Source organism: Selaginella moellendorffii, unplaced genomic scaffold (genome assembly GCF_000143415.4).
Source record: "Selaginella moellendorffii unplaced genomic scaffold, v1.0 SELMOscaffold_33, whole genome shotgun sequence".
In the NCBI taxonomy this organism is placed as follows: Eukaryota; Viridiplantae; Streptophyta; class Lycopodiopsida; order Selaginellales; family Selaginellaceae; genus Selaginella; species Selaginella moellendorffii.
The window spans coordinates 457,484-473,954 of NW_003314294.1; the positions used below are offsets into that span (position 1 = coordinate 457,484).

At 44.4% G+C, this 16,471-nt stretch overlaps 3 protein-coding genes and 1 pseudogene across 6 annotated transcripts; 2 read left to right on the forward strand and 2 right to left on the reverse strand.

The window, feature by feature from the left end:
- On the forward strand, nt 1-3,000 carry LOC9638649 (AT-hook motif nuclear-localized protein 21). 3 transcript variants are annotated; one of them, XM_024682098.1, is made up of 3 exons: nt 1-2,657; nt 2,730-2,766; nt 2,829-3,000. In XM_024682098.1, the coding sequence occupies exon 1, from the start codon at nt 1,169-1,171 to the stop codon at nt 2,354-2,356; it is 1,188 nt and encodes a 395-aa protein (XP_024537866.1). In that variant the 5' UTR covers nt 1-1,168; the 3' UTR covers nt 2,357-2,657; nt 2,730-2,766; nt 2,829-3,000. The 3 variants fall into 3 exon arrangements, with proteins under 3 accessions (XP_024537866.1, XP_024537864.1, XP_024537865.1); XM_024682096.1 differs by having other exon boundaries at nt 1-2,766; XM_024682097.1 differs by having other exon boundaries at nt 2,730-3,000.
- Nucleotides 2,686-5,954, reverse strand: LOC9638650 (phytochromobilin:ferredoxin oxidoreductase, chloroplastic). Its single transcript, XM_024682099.1, has 17 exons — nt 5,847-5,954; nt 5,668-5,793; nt 5,493-5,612; nt 5,348-5,442; nt 5,143-5,236; nt 4,952-5,083; nt 4,791-4,895; nt 4,693-4,743; nt 4,376-4,645; nt 4,242-4,315; nt 3,818-4,184; nt 3,603-3,743; nt 3,498-3,563; nt 3,169-3,384; nt 2,990-3,107; nt 2,810-2,884; nt 2,686-2,754 (listed from the first exon to the last, which is right to left on the reverse strand). The coding sequence occupies exons 1-9, from the start codon at nt 5,940-5,942 to the stop codon at nt 4,463-4,465; spliced, it is 1,002 nt and encodes a 333-aa protein (XP_024537867.1). The 5' UTR covers nt 5,943-5,954; the 3' UTR covers nt 2,686-2,754; nt 2,810-2,884; nt 2,990-3,107; nt 3,169-3,384; nt 3,498-3,563; nt 3,603-3,743; nt 3,818-4,184; nt 4,242-4,315; nt 4,376-4,462.
- Nucleotides 5,955-6,455: 501 nt separating this feature from the next.
- LOC112348847 lies at nt 6,456-8,715 on the reverse strand. 2 transcript variants are annotated; one of them, XM_024682094.1, is made up of 8 exons: nt 8,002-8,715; nt 7,612-7,774; nt 7,484-7,558; nt 7,279-7,421; nt 7,131-7,229; nt 7,009-7,069; nt 6,881-6,956; nt 6,456-6,823 (listed from the first exon to the last, which is right to left on the reverse strand). In XM_024682094.1, the coding sequence occupies exons 1-8, from the start codon at nt 8,699-8,701 to the stop codon at nt 6,704-6,706; spliced, it is 1,437 nt and encodes a 478-aa protein (XP_024537862.1). In that variant the 5' UTR covers nt 8,702-8,715; the 3' UTR covers nt 6,456-6,703. The 2 variants fall into 2 exon arrangements, 1 of the variants encoding a protein (XP_024537862.1); XR_002993187.1 differs by having other exon boundaries at nt 6,783-6,823; nt 7,009-7,065.
- A 6,684-nt stretch (nt 8,716-15,399) lies between these two features.
- Nucleotides 15,400-16,471, forward strand: part of LOC9638940 — a 1,643-nt pseudogene continuing 571 nt past the window's right edge.

Genomic DNA, 16,471 nt, shown 5'->3' on the forward strand with positions numbered 1-16,471 from the left:
TTTTTCTTCCCATCACTGTTTCTAGGATTCTTGGAGACGAACAGGAAGAGAGGTTCTTTTACTCACAACTTAGAGAGGTTTTTCTCCTTTTTTTTTTGCTAGAAAGATCACAAGCTAGAGTTGGAAATGGATCGTCTTGCAGCTTAGAAACTGTTCATGGGTTTCCACAGATTCTTCTTCTTCTTCTTCTTCTTCTTCTTGAGATGAATTCGTCCTCCTTGCACCCTCACGGATTCATGAACAGGAGCTAGAGTTTTGCTGGATCGATCCATCGAAGAGAGAGGGAGCTGAGCTTAGCGATGGTGGTGCTGTTTGCAGCAAATGGAGATGGATCCAGGAGGAGCTGCTCGTCCTCGCCCTGTGGATCATGATAGCGATGATCGATGATCGCAGTACGCTGCCTTGGGAAATGGAGATGGTGATTATAAGTCCATGGATAGAGGATGATAGATTTCCATAGCCTGGATAGTACCTATAGCGGTAACTTGTAGCAAGGGAGAACTGGAAGGGAGGAGAAGATCATTCGCTCATAGCTAGACAGACATAAGTTCTTCTCTTTCTTTCTTTTTTTCTCTCTCTCTTTTTTTCCTCCTCCTCAGTAGCAGCAGTGAGTGTAGCAGCAGTGAGAGCGAGCAGCGCTTTGTCCAGGCCCAAATTCATCGCTGCGACCGTGGGGCATTCTTGTGTCATGCTGCGGTCACTTGGTACTCACTCACAGCATTGACATCGATCGATCGCGCGGATCACTTCACTTACTGCTACTTCGTTCTTGGTTCTTCTAAGTTCTTCTTCTCCTCTCTTCTTTCTCGCTATAAGAACTTCTCCTCCTTCATCCAGTCCATGGCCGGCGCTCGTCCTTCTCTTTCTCTCTTGGGCATCGTCCCACCAGTGGAAGCTTCCAAGATCTTCCACGAGGAGCTTAGTTTGAACAGTGGTATATAGTAGCATAGAGAATTTTATAAACTTTGGCGCAGCCAGGAGGAGAAGAGAGCGAGAGAAAGAATCGCTGGATGATCCGGCCGGGATGATCAAGAATTCTGGGTGGTAAGCAAAACAAAGGAGAGATCTTTGGGTGGTTCTTTCTCTTGGGTTTCATCGACCATCACCATCATCGAGAGAGAGAGTGAGAGATAGACATATCGATCGAGGAGTGAGGGAAAGAAAGAGGATGAATCCGTCCAGGTTTCCAGCGGCATTTCCATTCCAGCAGATGCTCGAGCTCCACCACCAGCACCAGCAACAGCAGCAGCAGCAGCAGCAAGAAATTCCTCCACACCAGCACTCCGAGGACGAAGATAACAGCAGCAGTGGGAACAAGGAGCTAGAACATCCACACCACCACCACCTCCACCACCAGATTCACCACCACCACCAGCAACAGCAGCAGCAGCAGCAGCAGCCTCAGCACCAGCAAAGCCCGCAAGCCCAGAAATCTCCCGGCGGAGGTGGCGGAGGTGGCGGCGGTGGCGGTGCTGGATCCGGCGGCGAGGTGGTCGCCCCCGTCCGCAAGCCGCGAGGCCGCCCGCCGGGATCCAAGAACAAGCCCAAGCCGCCCATCATCATCACGCGCGACACGGGCTCCGGGATGCGCCCCCACGTCCTGGAGATCGCGCCCAACACCGACATCGTGGACGCCATCGCCACCTTCGCCCGCAAGCGCCAGCGCGCGCTGTGCGTCCTCTCGGCGCGTGGCACCGTCTCAAACCTAACGCTCCTCCGCCACTCCCCCGCCTCCTCCGCCGCCTCCGCGCCGCCCTCCTCGCCGCCATCCTCCTCCGCCGCATCCACCGGCGCCACTCCCTCCTCCTCCCGCGCCGCCGCCGCCGCCGCCACCTCCACGGTCTCCTTCCAAGGCCGCTTCGAGCTCATCTCCCTCTCCGGGGCATTCCTCCAGCAGCAAATGCCCAGCGCGGGCATCTTGGGGGCATATTCCGGGCTAGCGGTGTCCGTGGCCGGGGGACCGCAAGGACAGGTCCTCGGTGGAAATGTGGCCGGTCCTCTGGTGTCGGCCTCTCCAGTGATGGTCATCGCCGCCTCCTTCGTCGGCCCAGCGTTCGATCGCCTGCCACTGGACGATCAAGATGGCGAGATTCCGGAAGAACAGCCAGCCGCGGGGGCGGGGGCGGCGGCAAATCCCAGTCCCAATTCCACTTCCGGCCAGTTGGGTCTGCCGCAGCACGGGAATTCGTCGCCCCCATCGATCCCGATCCACCAGCTGATGAACGATCCATTTGGGCTGGCGGCGGCGGCGGCGGCGGCGCACCACCACCACCACCACCACCAGATCCCGCCGCCGGAATTGCTGGCTTCTTGGGCGGCCGCCGCTGCCGCTGGAGCTACCAGGCCGCCAATGTGATCGCGATCGCCGCCAAGAGGTTCTTCTCTCTTCTCTCTCTCTCTTTTGCTACTTGGAAAGAACAGTGTTCTTGGTGGATTGGATGGAGAATTGGCCTCTCTCTTGTTCCTCGTCGTGGAGGTGAGATTTTTCTTTCGTGGGATGGGATGATCGTCGTCAGCATTTCGATTGCATCGAATTTTTTTTTGGGGTTTGGTCGCGGTGATTTCTCCACCGCCAATGCTCATACGATTTCTGTCATATAGAGGAGAAACAAACATATATGGAGCTCTGGCAATTCATTTATGTATCATGCGCAATGGTTCGTGTTCACGATCATCAAAAGAAGCTTTTTTTTTTTGTGTTGATTTCAAAGTTTTTCCTTCTGCTGTAGATTCATGGAGTGAGCGGCGGCAACGCTGGAACAAAACGTAAGTAAGCAGGAATCCTGGCCGACAAACTAAGAAAACTCACTGTTTTGTTTGCATTGGAGTTTGCGATGGCACGTTTCCACGACCCGAGTGTGTTTAGTTCGTGTCTCTTCCAGTCCTGCCCAACAAACACAAACAGCAAGCGTGCGTGATTAAATCGAAGAAGCAGCCACGCTTTGCTTTGACTGATCTGATCGATGAAACTAAGTAATAATAAACTCACCTAGGTAGTCACCGGCGGACAAGCTATACGTTTTTGCTATACTGATCCGGTGCTCGCGAGCGGGTCCTTGAGTCCGTATATAAAAGCCCGAGCCATTGATTCAACCATCTCTTTCTCACTGCGCGAAAGAAAAGCCCACCAGGAAAGAATCAATCATGCATACACATTAAGGCACTCACAGGCTGCTGCTGAATCTCCCTGGTGCTGCTGCTACTGCGGCTGCCAATCTCTCCACTTCGTGGCCGGCTACATAGCCTTCCAAGAAGAGGAGGCTGGGGTCAAGGCAAAGACCCGGTCCACTTACAGCCAAGGTCTCTCTCCATTCCTTCATTGATAGACTGCTTCTCTGGCCACCTTCCTGCGAGCACCTGCTAGAGCTGCTATCTGTGAGGAACCTGCCAAAATGTCACCAAAGGAATCAGATCAGGCAAGGCAAAGGAGTGTTTCCTCTCCTCACTCTTCCAGGCTAGAAAAGGAGGGAACAGAAAGAGCGAACAAGGATTTTTACCATTTCTCGCTGTCCCGCCTCGGTCCTTGCCTTGCGCTCCGCTGCTCCGCTGCCTGTAATTACAAACTGCGTCCATTTGTCAACAACGTAGTAATCATCACTCACCACCCTGCTGACGGTGGAAGAAAAAAAAAATGCTTATTTTTCTCCTTCCTTTCCTTTCGATATGAAGCAGTCACACGTTCTCATGATGTTGAGAAGCGACACCCGGCTTTGTCCATATTCATGGCCTGCCTCCAGCTTTATCTGCTTCGCAAAAGTAAAGATCAGATCCAGAAAAGCCTGGATATTCGAATACAAACGAAGTATGAAAGTCTTACCTCTCTATCCGGCTCATAGTCGTCCGTGGAATGATAGGCTGCTGATTCTGATGAGAGATTCATAACCTCGGAACAACACGTAACAGACGCCATTACTACACAGCGGTTTGCAAGTAAAGTCAGTGATTGCGTTCATCACACCATGCCATTAAGCATAAACCGCGACGCCAGATCGAGGGGCCCCGAGGCGTTCCGACGACATTTTTCTCACCAATGAGTACTTCCCTGGAGGAGCAAGAGAACTCCAAGGTGGCATACGCAGTCCATTGAATACTCGCACACTCTTGAGAGCTAACGGACTCACGATCCAGCACAGGAGGATTGTGTGTACGTTCACATCACTCCCCACAAGCACTTTGCGGACAAGCTGCAGATGAAACACGGGAACGAGTCAGCAGTGGCAGCGAAAAAAAAGGACTCGCACCTCAAAACTTTGAACCACGTTTTCTCAAAGGTGTAGCACGTGTGCTGACGCTCCTCGTCCCCCCGGTTTAAGCACTAAATCAAATCTCGTCCGTTAGCTTTCTGGAGAAACGCACACGCACAGCCTCGGCTTACCTAGGCTGACATGCGTACTCGAGCGCCTCCCAACTCTCGTGTTCATCCCTACACGTAGCTCGAACCTATAGATCTCTATACCTCTTATCAGCCCGAACGATGAATGAAAGTCCCCGTATCATTCCAAGGGCGCTCGGAGTAAGACTTCCCAATGATACTGCGCGCGGTGTTGACAGTACCGTCCTCGCACCTGTACTCTGGGAAGTACTCCGTGAAGGAACTGGTGCCGAGGTCATGCAGTCCATTGAACAGAAACTCGTGGATGTAATGCTGCATGAAACGAAGGTTATTTGGCCCAGCGAAACAATTCACAGTACCTCGCATCGATCCTCTCCTAGAAGCCTTCTCAAGACAGGCCGTCCAGGATCCTGTAAAACAGGTGTTGGTCGATACGAATCTCCGAAAAGCTCCATACCTTCGAAGCACGCCATGTCAAGTAACGGTGGTGAGCCACTTTGTTCCTACAAATCGCATCGATATCGGTCTCACTTGTGGCAGCACCTATAATCCTTGTCCACGCCTGCGAGTCGGATCCAGTTCAACACCCAAACCATTGGCAATTCTATGATGCTTTACCATGATATAATCTTGAAACGCCAGATAGATAGCTTCGTCAACTTCCTTGTTGCTTTCGGGCTTTGACCACAAAACGATCGGCGAAAAGAACTGCAACGATTCCCCAGTAAGTTTCTCACCCCATGGAAGCAGCTGCAGCCAGGTGCTACACGTTAAAGCATTGACAAAATCTTAGAAGCTTGTGAAATCACCTTGCTATGCTTTTTAACTAACGGCAGGAGCTCACTGTAGTACTTGTCCTTGTAAGCTTTGTCGGCTTCGACGTTATACAGCGGATTTAAATCCCTATAGAAGCAGAGGGAAAAGCCTAGAATGAAAATGGAATGAAAACACAATCGCGAAACATAGAGAACCTAAAGAGGAAAAAGAAAGAACCTCCAAACCACAAGAACTTACAAGACGAAAATGCTCCTAGACGACGAAGTGAAGAAATCCGCGCAGAAGATAGGCAGATCGAAGCAAGGCCTTGGAAAAATGGCCATGTTAAACACCTGCAAAGAACCAAGTTGATCACAAGCTATGTCTTCCTTGTTCTTCTTACCTGCATTGCCTCTCCACCATCAATAACAGCCGAGCGAAGCATCCGGATTTTTTTCGACTGGTAAGCATGGCTCTTGATGACAGTTCTTCGATCTTCCGCGAGAATTTCCCCTACATGATTCTGGAAAAAAAAGAAGAGAGAAATCCGAATGCTACTCCAAACTTTTCCACCATACCTTGACAATCTCATCCGGCTCCACGAGCTGCTCGAACCGAGAGACGCTATCCACCGCGAAATCCACGAACTTGTCATACAAAGCGGCAGCTCTTAGAAGAACAAGCCGCTGCCGCTGCCGAAGGACCTGGAATGATCGATTTCTACTCATCGATTCTCCGAAGCAAATCCCATCTCTACCTTCAATCTCGCCGCGGCAAGGAAGATCCTTCGATCCGGAGGAAATGTAGCTCCCGGCTGGAAGAAGGCGGCAACGTCCGTCGCGCGATGCTCCATAGCAACAAAACCCTAAACCTCTCGTTGTGGTAGAGCCCTAAAAAAGTAGAGTGGAAACGGAGGGGAGGAAGCGGCTATGGCGACGGCAGCTCGTTCCATCGCTTCAAAGCTCACGCGCCCGGCATCCTCGCCTCACCAGATCGTCCCACGCCGGATGATGTCCGCGGGAGGTATGGGCAAAATCTTTGAGAACATCTAGAGCGAGCGATTTGTTCGCTTTTCCAGGGCACGACGATGTGCACAGAGTGAATTGGTACCAGGCGCCGCTCAGCCCCATGTCTTGGAAGGAGCACCAAGTAAGAAATCGTGATTTCCCCTTTCCATCGGTCGATCGAGCCATTTCTTTTCTTTCCTCTTCTTAGATTGTGATTGGAGTGATCTTTGGATGGGGAGTTGTGGGCTACAGTGGATACAAGTTTTTCACCAGGAAGAAGTAAGCTTTGTGGAGGTGGAGTTTGGAGTTTCTTTTTTTCTTTGTTCCATCTCTTGGAGAATAACGAGTAGACATGAAACTCTGGAGAACGATTTCCACGAAGAACTCCCAAGAGCGTTTTCGTTTAGCCAGTGTTGCACTGCCATTCTCGGCTATCGATTTCTTTGAGCAGTGCTTTTTCCAGCTCGAGCTCATGAATGATCTCGTCATATATCTTGTCTTCTTTATCACCTGAGTGAGCATCACAAAGAGCTCAGCGGATAGAAATCATACCGACGATTACTCCCACAGATTTTATATACTTTTGGTTGATGAGAACTTGAGAGGATCAATCACCTGCTGGAGTTTGGATCGTCACAATAAACCCCTTTTGCCTTAGCTCGATCTCAGCAGCGTCTCGGTTGTAAGTCTCAACTTCGAAACTCAGCGGCTCGGGTGGCGCATCTCCCTGTATAACCAAGAACGTTTAGCAAGCTTCCCAAAACGAAACGAAAAGTGTAAGAACCTGTTCGTATCGATCATAAGGAAGCACTGTTGGATCCAAACGCCATCCAGAAACTCCTTGTTTGTACACATAGCACCTAGAAAGAGCATGACAAGCTACTTCTTTTTCTATTCCTCTATTGATTTTACCTTGTTATGCCAGCATCCGAGCACAACTGGGCCACCCACATTGCTCGCTTCGACGTCCTGCCTAAGCACAAGAATGACAAATGATGAGGAAAAAGAGTTGTAAAGCTAAAGTGGAGACTCACTGTATAGAATCACCACGTCGTTCTCCTCAATCTTTGGAAAATGATGATTGTTCTCCCAATCGCTCGCACTCATAGCCAAGCCTTTAGGCCATTCTTCCACTGCAAGTTCCAGCTGTTTAGAAGATTACAGTGAGTACGAATTTGGTACCTGGAATGTGTAAAGAGCCAGGAATGTGGCCGTAGAGGGACCTCTCGTCATATCTGCGAACGTCTATCAACAGAGGCCGGATGCCTGGCTGTTGCTCTTTTGCGTTAAATCCCGCCTCCTGCAGTACGAATGCAACAGCATCCCTGGATCACCTACACAGATGAGGTCTTGCATGACTCACCAAGCGGCAAGAAAGCATCCAAACCTTCCCAGAAAATTGATGTAGGAACTTCCGGCATCGGACATGTACGCCTGGATTCCTCCAGAAAGAACACAGCATCTATAAATGCCGACGAGTAAGTCGTGACACAAAGAATAACGTTTGTCTCTCACCCGTTAAAGCCAAGCTCAGCAGCAACAGTAGCAGCCCGTTGTGCTCGCTGTCCTCTCGTCGAAACAAAAACCAGAATAGCGGTTCTCGTCGGTTGCTTAGCTGCTGGAAACCGGCTATCCCATACGCTTTCTACGAGTTGTAAGCAGGCTCTCACTTCACTTTCTGCATTGCTAGAACGTCAATTTCAGATGTAAAAGCCCGAAAAACAACACCGACAGAAGCCAACAGTGAAACAAGGGACAAGAAACATCACGAGCAATAAAGAAAAGGAACACAAACAAAGAAAGTAAGAACAAAACAACCAAACGTAAGAAACACAAAGAAAGAAAGAACAAGCAAGCAAAACAAACAGTGGAAAACAAACAAGAACAAAAGGTGGAAAGAAGTACCTGGAATGTTGATCACGTACTCGAGCGAGAAGGCGCTAGCACGAACAGCATCCGGATGCCTCACGTCGATGAGCAAGAAGGGCACGCTATCCAGCTCCGCGAGCTTCCTCACCGCCTTGGGACTTAGCATCGAGTAGAGCGGAGAATCCACAGGTCTGAACGGAAGGCTATTGATCCTCGCCTCGCTCACCCCTTGTCCATCTCTAAGCATCTGTCGCCGCCGAGCCAAGACCCTGCGAAGCTGCCTCACGCTCCACGCAACCACGGCGATCTGGAGCAAGAACGTGATGGAGCCGCCCACGTAGTGGATCAAAAGCCGTCCCCGTTCCTCGCCATTCTCGCCATTCTCCCCATTCTCCCCATTCTGGGAAGGCGATGGAGCTAGAGCTGCTGGAACCCCAGCGATTCCAGATATTTCGGGGATTCTTGGCTCGATTGGCGCTGGCTCCGCCCCAAGATTGCCGAAATCCAGGCTGAGCGTGCTGTCCATAAGCTCTGAGGGCATCGTCGGTCGATCCCAGCGCTCGCCATAGCTGCCGCTGCCTCCGCCATCACCGCCGCTGCCTAATCCTACTCCTGCTACCGAGAATGACAGACCTTGCCGTGGATTCGAGGATGGCGATGGCGGCTGTGACGATGGGAGCGCCGCCGCAAGCTTCTCCAGGTCGGCAACCATGTCCTCCATTGGCGACGAAGCCATAGCTGGGACGAGCCCTAAAGTAATAAAAGAAGGGAAAAATGCCAAACCCAAAATGTTTGGATTAGACCAAATAGAATATGCTTCCAATTTAAAAGCTCTTATACCACCTCCAAGGAGTGTAAACCTTTCCCTGGACATAACAAACCATCTATTAAGTTTGAGTCTTGAGTAGCAATGTACTCTCGAAACTATCCTCCAGACAGTAGCAACTGGAGGGTTCTCAATCTCAGTGGCAAACTGATCCAAACGGTATTGAGCTCGAAATGCTAGCCCTGGGAATCTCTCATCGTAGGGTGTATACACTCCTTGGAGGTGGTTCCCAGATTCTTGGATCGCGTCCCATGGCCAAAGTAAACAACGCAGTGCCTTTGGGAATGTGATAGCCGCGGATCTTGCAAGATTCGTCAGAGCTGCGAGGGATGAGGAGTGGACCTGGGGGGCAAATTCTCAGAGTTTCTGTACCTTCGGGGCATTGGTGAGGAGAGCTAGTATGATAAGTGTAGTTCGCGGTGGCTTGTAGTTGTGATCACAACCCCAGAGTTTTAGAGAAATCCCAGAAGAACTCAACCTTGCCGAAGATCCACTTTTCTGCCAAACGCTTGTGCTCATGCTCACGGACGAAGACATCATCCAGATTCCAAGGTAAGCTTTCAAGCTTTCGAGGCCTGGGCTCACGAGTCAGAGCAATCAATAGCCTACCTTCCAGGCCTGTGAGTTAGCGGTCTTAGGCTCTTGACCAAGTTTAGAGCTCTCCGTCCTTTAGAAATGCCGGGGTTGGGGACATCGCATTGGATCCTTGTTATGCCAGTATCCGAGCACAACTGGGCCACCCTCATTGCATGCCTTCAAACAAGAATGAAATGTGAATCTCAAAGAAGAAACTTAAAAGAGTTATACAAGCTGAAGTGGAGACTTACTGAATGGAATCACCTAATCGCTCGCACTCATAACCAAGACTTCCAAAGTTAGAGAAGTAGAAATTTGGTACCTATGGAAAAGCCTTAGAAATCATTACTGAGTGAAAGGCGTGATCGATGCTCGTCTTAAATCCTCGATGCTGGTATGTTGACCAACGTTGACTAAGTCTGGGGAGCTTTCCCCTGAATGGTCAGAACCGAGAAATCGCCAACGCAGTAGTGATGGATCGTCTTCCTTGGGTCTAGAGCCACGCCATTATAGCAAAGCTGCCACTTCTTCTCGTTTGATACAAGCTCATGTGCTACCTTTCTCTTGATCGCTCTCACGCTCGCGTTGCTTGGAAACATCGCTGTGTACGAGCTCCCTGTCGTGGGCGAGACCACCGTGATCCATAGCTGTGTCTCCGGCGATGATCTAGATTGATTCCGAGCTCAGGAAACACTTAGAGAGTATTCTAGAGTTTTCCGTACCTTTTGGATCTCTTGTTCTTGCGAGAGAGCTGATGCTGATTTCGCTGATGCTCGCATTCTTCCTCGCTGGTGGAATCTTGATCGCTCGAGGAAGTGGGTATGTCGAAACAGTAGCTACATTTCCTCTTGATCTTCATGTCGAGAAGACGCATCTCTCTCCTGAAACTTTGGAGCAGATCGAGCTTGTCCAGTACGACGCTCTCAAGCTTTAACTCGAAGAGTTTAGCGCAGTCCACTTTGGCCAAGAGTTCCCGGAGCTTCTCCCTGTCGAAGTCCTCGATGCTGGTCATTATAAACCTGTTGATCTCCTGGCAGAGAATGTCGTGACCAGTCGATCGATCGGAGATGAAGCCGGCGACCTCCAAGAACTCGTCGAGATTCATCTGCCCTGGACACGACTCTTGCAAGTAGACTTCCATGAAGTGGACGGCGAGCCTTGTGTATTCTGGCTGATGCCTCGCAAAGTTTCTAGCGAGAGATAGAGCCGAGATGGAATCAGGAAAACCAGTTCTTCGACTCTGATCGCACGGAAGGAGATTCCCAAAGAAGTCGATCTGCAAGGCCTTGATCAAGTTGCGGTCGATCTTCTTCAGTCGTGAACTAGAAGCAGCCAGGAAATCCAAAAGCGCAAGAGCTGGAAAGATGGCAAGCAAGCCGTCGAGTGTGTCGTCCACATTGCCTCGATCAGGGAGTTTCTTCATGTGTTCTTTATGGAGATCTACTCTTTCTTGAAAATGCTTGAGCAGAAACTCGGAGAAAAGCCCGGCATTGCGGCAAATCTGGAGCCTTTGCACACATCCAACCTTGAAGATGAGCTTGTGTAGAGCAGTGACGAAGGACTTCGCGACCTCCCAGAGAACAAAGGCACCATACGGGAGGACTTTTTTCTCGAAAAAGCAGGACAGGAACAAGGAGAGAAGCTCGCTCGATAGATGAAACATCACCTTCTCGAAAACCTTGTCGAGCGATTCCTCCAGCATCGAAAGAAATCTCAAAGCATCCGAGAAGAAGAGCGATACCTCGGCGTGGGTGGACAAATCTGTCAATGTAGGCAGGGCCTTGTCGAGGAGCTTGGCAATGGCGTCGCCATCTCTAGACTCGCGAATCCATAGCAGGTCACACCATCGATCTAGGAGTGGGATCTCCAAGAAGCTGGAGGCGGCACGAAGAACTGCAACGTTGGACCCGTCCACCCGATTGCCACGCTCTTGCAAGGCCTTGAGAAGTCTATCAAAGCCATCCGAGCCTCCTGGGAAGTTTGGAAGATCCACAAGCAGGCGACTGCCTCCTCCAGCATCCAGTGCACATTTGCAGATCTTTTGGAAGAATTCAGCTGCTTCCAAGTTGAACTTCTCATCGACAAATCGGTCGCCTGCCACGAAGATCACTACTTCCGGGGCCATCTATATAAGAGCTGGGAAGGGTAAAAGAATGACATTAAAGTGAAACCATTTTAGAATATTCTCTTCTTAAAGAAGGGTTTATTTCTATAATTACAATAAATCAATGACATTTCTCAAGAATATAATTAACAAGTAGATAGAAAGTTTTGAGCCATTTGAGCATCAACAACACTGATAAAAATAAATTATATTAAAAATAAAATAAATAATTTAAATTATTTTTAGAAAAATATTTTATTACACTTAGATAAATTTTAACATGTAATTATTTATTATATTACTATTCAGCTATCATTTCATACTACACTGTTTAAAATTTTATTTACAATAAAAGGGTTTATAGTTTTTTAAATGTGACACTTTGATGTTATATATTACACACTTTTTTAAAAATTTGTACTTAGAGTATTCAAAACATAACTAACTTTATATTTTTTATAAATTAATAAAATATTAGAAATGATTGTAAAATCTTCACCTTTTTCTTATAGTATTATAACTCTCTATATACTAAGCTTATTTAGGTTTAATTAAATCTAATATTTACTAAAGCTTTTACTTCTTAATACACAGATTGAAATTTACACTGTTGCCACATCAGCTGCTCACCAATTTGTTGATAAAATCTAATACTTTTAACTAATGCCACATATGCCAATCTCAACAAACTTTGCACAACAATTCCATGATGAACAGATGAGTGTTTTTGTAAGCTATAATCAATGTTGTTGTCTTCCAACCTCTTGACACAAAGTTTAACAAAATCTAAAGCAACATCTAACAACTTAAAAGGAGCATTCAAAGTACGTACTTCCAGGGGATAGTATGCATAGAGACATAGTGCATCAACAACTAGCTCATGAAAGAAAATGCAAAACTCCACAATGAAATCCACACTCTCAAAGCAAAGTAGCTTATAGTAATGGAAGATGATAATAAAAGTGAGTATGACAAGGAGAACAATGATGATGAGGAGTTTCATTAGCAACTCAATAAGTTCAAGGTTAAACTCATAAGAACTCTAGTACCAATAAAGCCAACTAACTAATGGAATAGTAGGAGCCTCGAGACAAAGCTTTATTTAGTTATAGGAGAATGAAACATAGCTAAACAACCATGCATTTAGGCATTTTTCTTATAGTTAGGATTATGACCTTGACACTCAAGGTTACAATCTTGATAATCAAGATTCAAAAAGAAATGACAATTACCACTATATAAGAATAGTTATGTGGGAGAGTTAACACTCAATCCCTACCCCTGTCTCTTTTGTACTTTAGCTTTCCATTATCAATGTACATCCACATGCTCAAAATTTAGAGTACTTAAGCAATGCCAAATTTATCCTTACTCACGATCTTGATAAAAACCTTTATAAGGATTGAAAGACTTGAATCACTTTTCTTTTTCACTTTCTGTATGTTTATTTGTGTTTAGCTACAACAAAGCATAAGATTAAGTCAAGCAAGTGCAACATACAAGCAATTCACATAAAGTTTCCAAAAAAAAAATTAAAAGTACTACTAACCACAAATGCTCATCAGGATTACTCCCCACAAAATAAAGAAGGTCATCTTCAAGGTAATATAAAAAATATACATTGTTAAAATAGTAAATAATTAGCAAATGATGCAAAATTCTCAAACCCATCATAAAATATCTGAATCAACAACTCAACCTTTTGAGCCTTATAAACCTCGTTAACAGAAATGAAATAAAGAATAAAGATTAACTTTGTTGCACGATGTAATAATAAATGGCAACATATGGCAATTGGCTAAGAAATAGAGTCTAGAGAGAATAATAATTATTATAAAATGAACTTGAAAAGTAAATATTAGATGAATTGGTGCTGACTGAACCTTTCAATAATACTCTCAAAAGAAATATAGAAGGGTCATTATCTTATCTGCACAAAGACCTTCTACTACTTATTTAACACTTGATTAAAGTTAAAAATTATTACATTCTTTTATACTCATTTCAATATATTCCATTTATCACCTATAGTAAATTATTTGTCACATAGCTTTGGAAATAACACCTTTATAGGACAAAAATGTATAATAAGTAAAACAATTATATAAATTTACAATTTTAAAAAGCTTTTATTTTATAACAAAATTCTATGACATGCAAGAACATATAAAATTCTTATTTATAATTTTATACTGGCATCAATTCCATATATGAGGCTTTTATAATAATTTCAACATTATAGCACAATCATATTGTAGCACACCTCTATTATTAAGTTATAACTCAAAAACATTTTATAAGGCAGGAGAAATTGTAAATTGCTAGCAAATAATTGTAGAAAAAATGGATATATAAATTTACTTCATTCACAATGAATAGTTATGATAAGAGTTAGGTTAGGGTTAGGGCAACTATACAATATTTAGAATTTAAAATTTAAACTTAAAAACTAAGTAATAACAAAATTTAAATTTAACTATTTTAAAATAAAAAACATAATTAAAAACTAAGACAAATGCAATATAATATACTTAAAAAAATTATATTATTAAAAAATAAAAATTATAAATAAGTCAAATTTAAATTTAAATTACTTAAATTTCATATGCAATAGGCTTAGCTATGGCCTTTTATAAATTATACAAAAAAAATGAGCTTAACACTGATTAGCCTGTTAAAAGAAAATTGCTTGCTATTACATTTTTTTAAAAAAAATATAATTTAAATCAAACTTTATAATTTAGTTATTTATATGAAATATGACCTATTTTACATAAAATATTATTGATATTATTGTTTAACAATTATATTTATTATGATTATTAAAAAGGTAATCTATTTTAATAATTATAAGTAATTTTTAATCTATATATCAGAAGGATAAAGAAATTAAATTTAGTTATATAATTATTTAATATTAAGTTTTTGGCTAGTTTTTTATATAATTTTAAAAAAATTTATTTAGGAGACAAAGCTAAATTGTATAAAATATTTTGGAATTATTTTAATGTAGTATTCGCAAATGGTATAATTTACAATGATATTTAAATTTTCTTAAGCAAATTAAAAATCTTAAATAAAAATTGTGGTTAATATCACAAGGTTTTATAAAAATATTTATTTTTTTTAAACACTTTTTAAATAATAAAATTTTATAGGTATATAATTTTACATTGCATGAAGTGATAGCATGTTATAATAATATAAACAATATAAAAATAAATTATTATTTTTATTTTTAAGTTTTTTTGGATTTTTTATTGTATGTACAATTAATATACCTACACCAATGTTTTAAACTATTTATAATAAATCTCAAATATCAAACTTTCCAACAATTTTTTACCTATTTATTTACCTTAACATAATAAAGCTTTTTTAACTATATTTTTATGTTATTTTTAATTATAAATAAATAAAAATATTTTATATACCATAAAATACTGATATTTTTACTTTTATTTATTTTTATACCTAAATGTTTTTTACTGAATTTTTATTTTTATTTTTAAGTGATACATTAAAAGTAATAAAATAAGTGCTAAATATTCACTAGGTAAAGTAAAAGAAGATTAAAAAGAAAAAGTGCCATATTTAATTCTAGAAATATTTATTCTAATAAGTAGAACAAAATATTTATGTTTTTTTTATTATTTAAAGCAAGTAAAATTTTACTTTTCTTTCCAAAAAGAATAATATTTTTTTTATTAGATAAATGTTTTTTTTTCCCTTCTTCTATCTGTCATCATTTTTTATTTCAAAGTTTTCTATCATTTGATAGATTCATTTTGTCTACTATATCTTTTTTCCTTGTCGATGGAATTTGACGAAGTACAGGTGTTGGTGACCAAACAGCGTGTATGTTTATTCTATTGCTAACGTGGCGGAGTCCTATCCGCTAATACTTTGCATGGGTAAATCGACGGTCCAGATGCTATCTAGAACCGACGGCATTGGCGAGGCGCTTGCATTGTCGAAGGTCATAGATTGGAGGGCTCGCTAGGAAGGAGGAGCTTGGGCGAAGGAGAGAGCTCCCGTTTCTTGGATATGGCAGCAGCGGCCATGGCTCAAAAGGTTTTGGTGCCTTGTTCTTCGTCTTCGTCTTGCGGGAAAGCCCAGTTCTCTCCAAGCCGAGGTAGGATCTTCTTTCGTTTTGGAAGGTTTTGGATCGAAAGCTTTTGCTACAGTTCACACCCATGCCATCGCATTTGGTGGAGAGTTGTCTCAGAGTTCTAGCAGGAAGAACAAGAGCCTAGCGCTAAAAGCTGTTGCGGTAAGTTCTATCTCCTCTCCATTTGCTTTCGTCGTCTCGGTCGAAATTGCTAAAGATTCTCAACGTTTCATGCTCGCAAAGGGTGAAACATCCGCTCCAGTTACTGCAAAGTCTGGGTGAGCTTCTTTCTTCCATAGTTCTAAAATCTTTTCTTTGCAAAGCTTGATCATATCTTTTGTTTCCCAGGCACGAGATCTTACTCTTCGATGCTCTCCGCGAAGGTCTCGAGGAGGAGATGGCGAGAGATCCCACCGTGTGCGTCATGGGAGAGGACGTCGGCCACTACGGAGGCTCCTACAAAGTCACCAAGGGGCTGGCCGAGAAGTTTGGCGACTTGCGCGTGCTGGACACGCCGATTTGCGAGAACTCCTTCACGGGAATGGGGATCGGCGCTGCCATGACGGGACTCCGGACAGTGGTAGAAGGCATGAACATGGGATTCTTGCTCCTGGCCTACAACCAGATCTCCAACAACGCTGGAATGCTCCACTATACGTCGGGTGGTCAGTTTAAGATCCCGGTGGTGATCCGCGGCCCCGGTGGGGTTGGAAAGCAGCTTGGAGCCGAGCACTCGCAGCGTTTGGAGTCCTACTTCCAGTCAGTCCCGGGCTTGCAAATGGTGGCGTGCTCCACTCCATACAACGCGAAGGGACTGATGAAGGCCGCGATCCGGAGTGACAACCCGGTGATCCTCTACGAGCACGTCTTCTCTACATCTCAAGGAGAG

Excerpts from the sequence above, each read along its gene's own strand:
- LOC9638649 (XM_024682096.1), top strand. The coding sequence starts at position 1,169 with ATGAATCCGTCCAGGTTTCCAGCGGCATTTCCATTCCAGCAGATGCTC.
- LOC9638650 (XM_024682099.1), bottom strand. The coding sequence starts at position 5,942 with ATGGAGCATCGCGCGACGGACGTTGCCGCCTTCTTCCAGCCGGGAGCT. Across the intron at positions 5,794-5,846 it reads TTGCCGCGGCGAGATTGAAG|GTCCTTCGGCAGCGGCAGCG; the intron begins GTAGAGATGGGA and ends CGATCATTCCAG. Across the intron at positions 5,237-5,347 it reads TCTAGGAGCATTTTCGTCTT|GGATTTAAATCCGCTGTATA; the intron begins GTAAGTTCTTGT and ends CTGCTTCTATAG.
- LOC112348847 (XM_024682094.1), bottom strand. The coding sequence starts at position 8,701 with ATGGCTTCGTCGCCAATGGAGGACATGGTTGCCGACCTGGAGAAGCTT. Across the intron at positions 7,559-7,611 it reads GCTGAGCTTGGCTTTAACGG|ATGCTGTGTTCTTTCTGGAG; the intron begins GTGAGAGACAAA and ends CGGCATTTATAG. Across the intron at positions 6,957-7,008 it reads TCGGATGCTGGCATAACAAG|GTGCTATGTGTACAAACAAG; the intron begins GTAAAATCAATA and ends TGCTCTTTCTAG.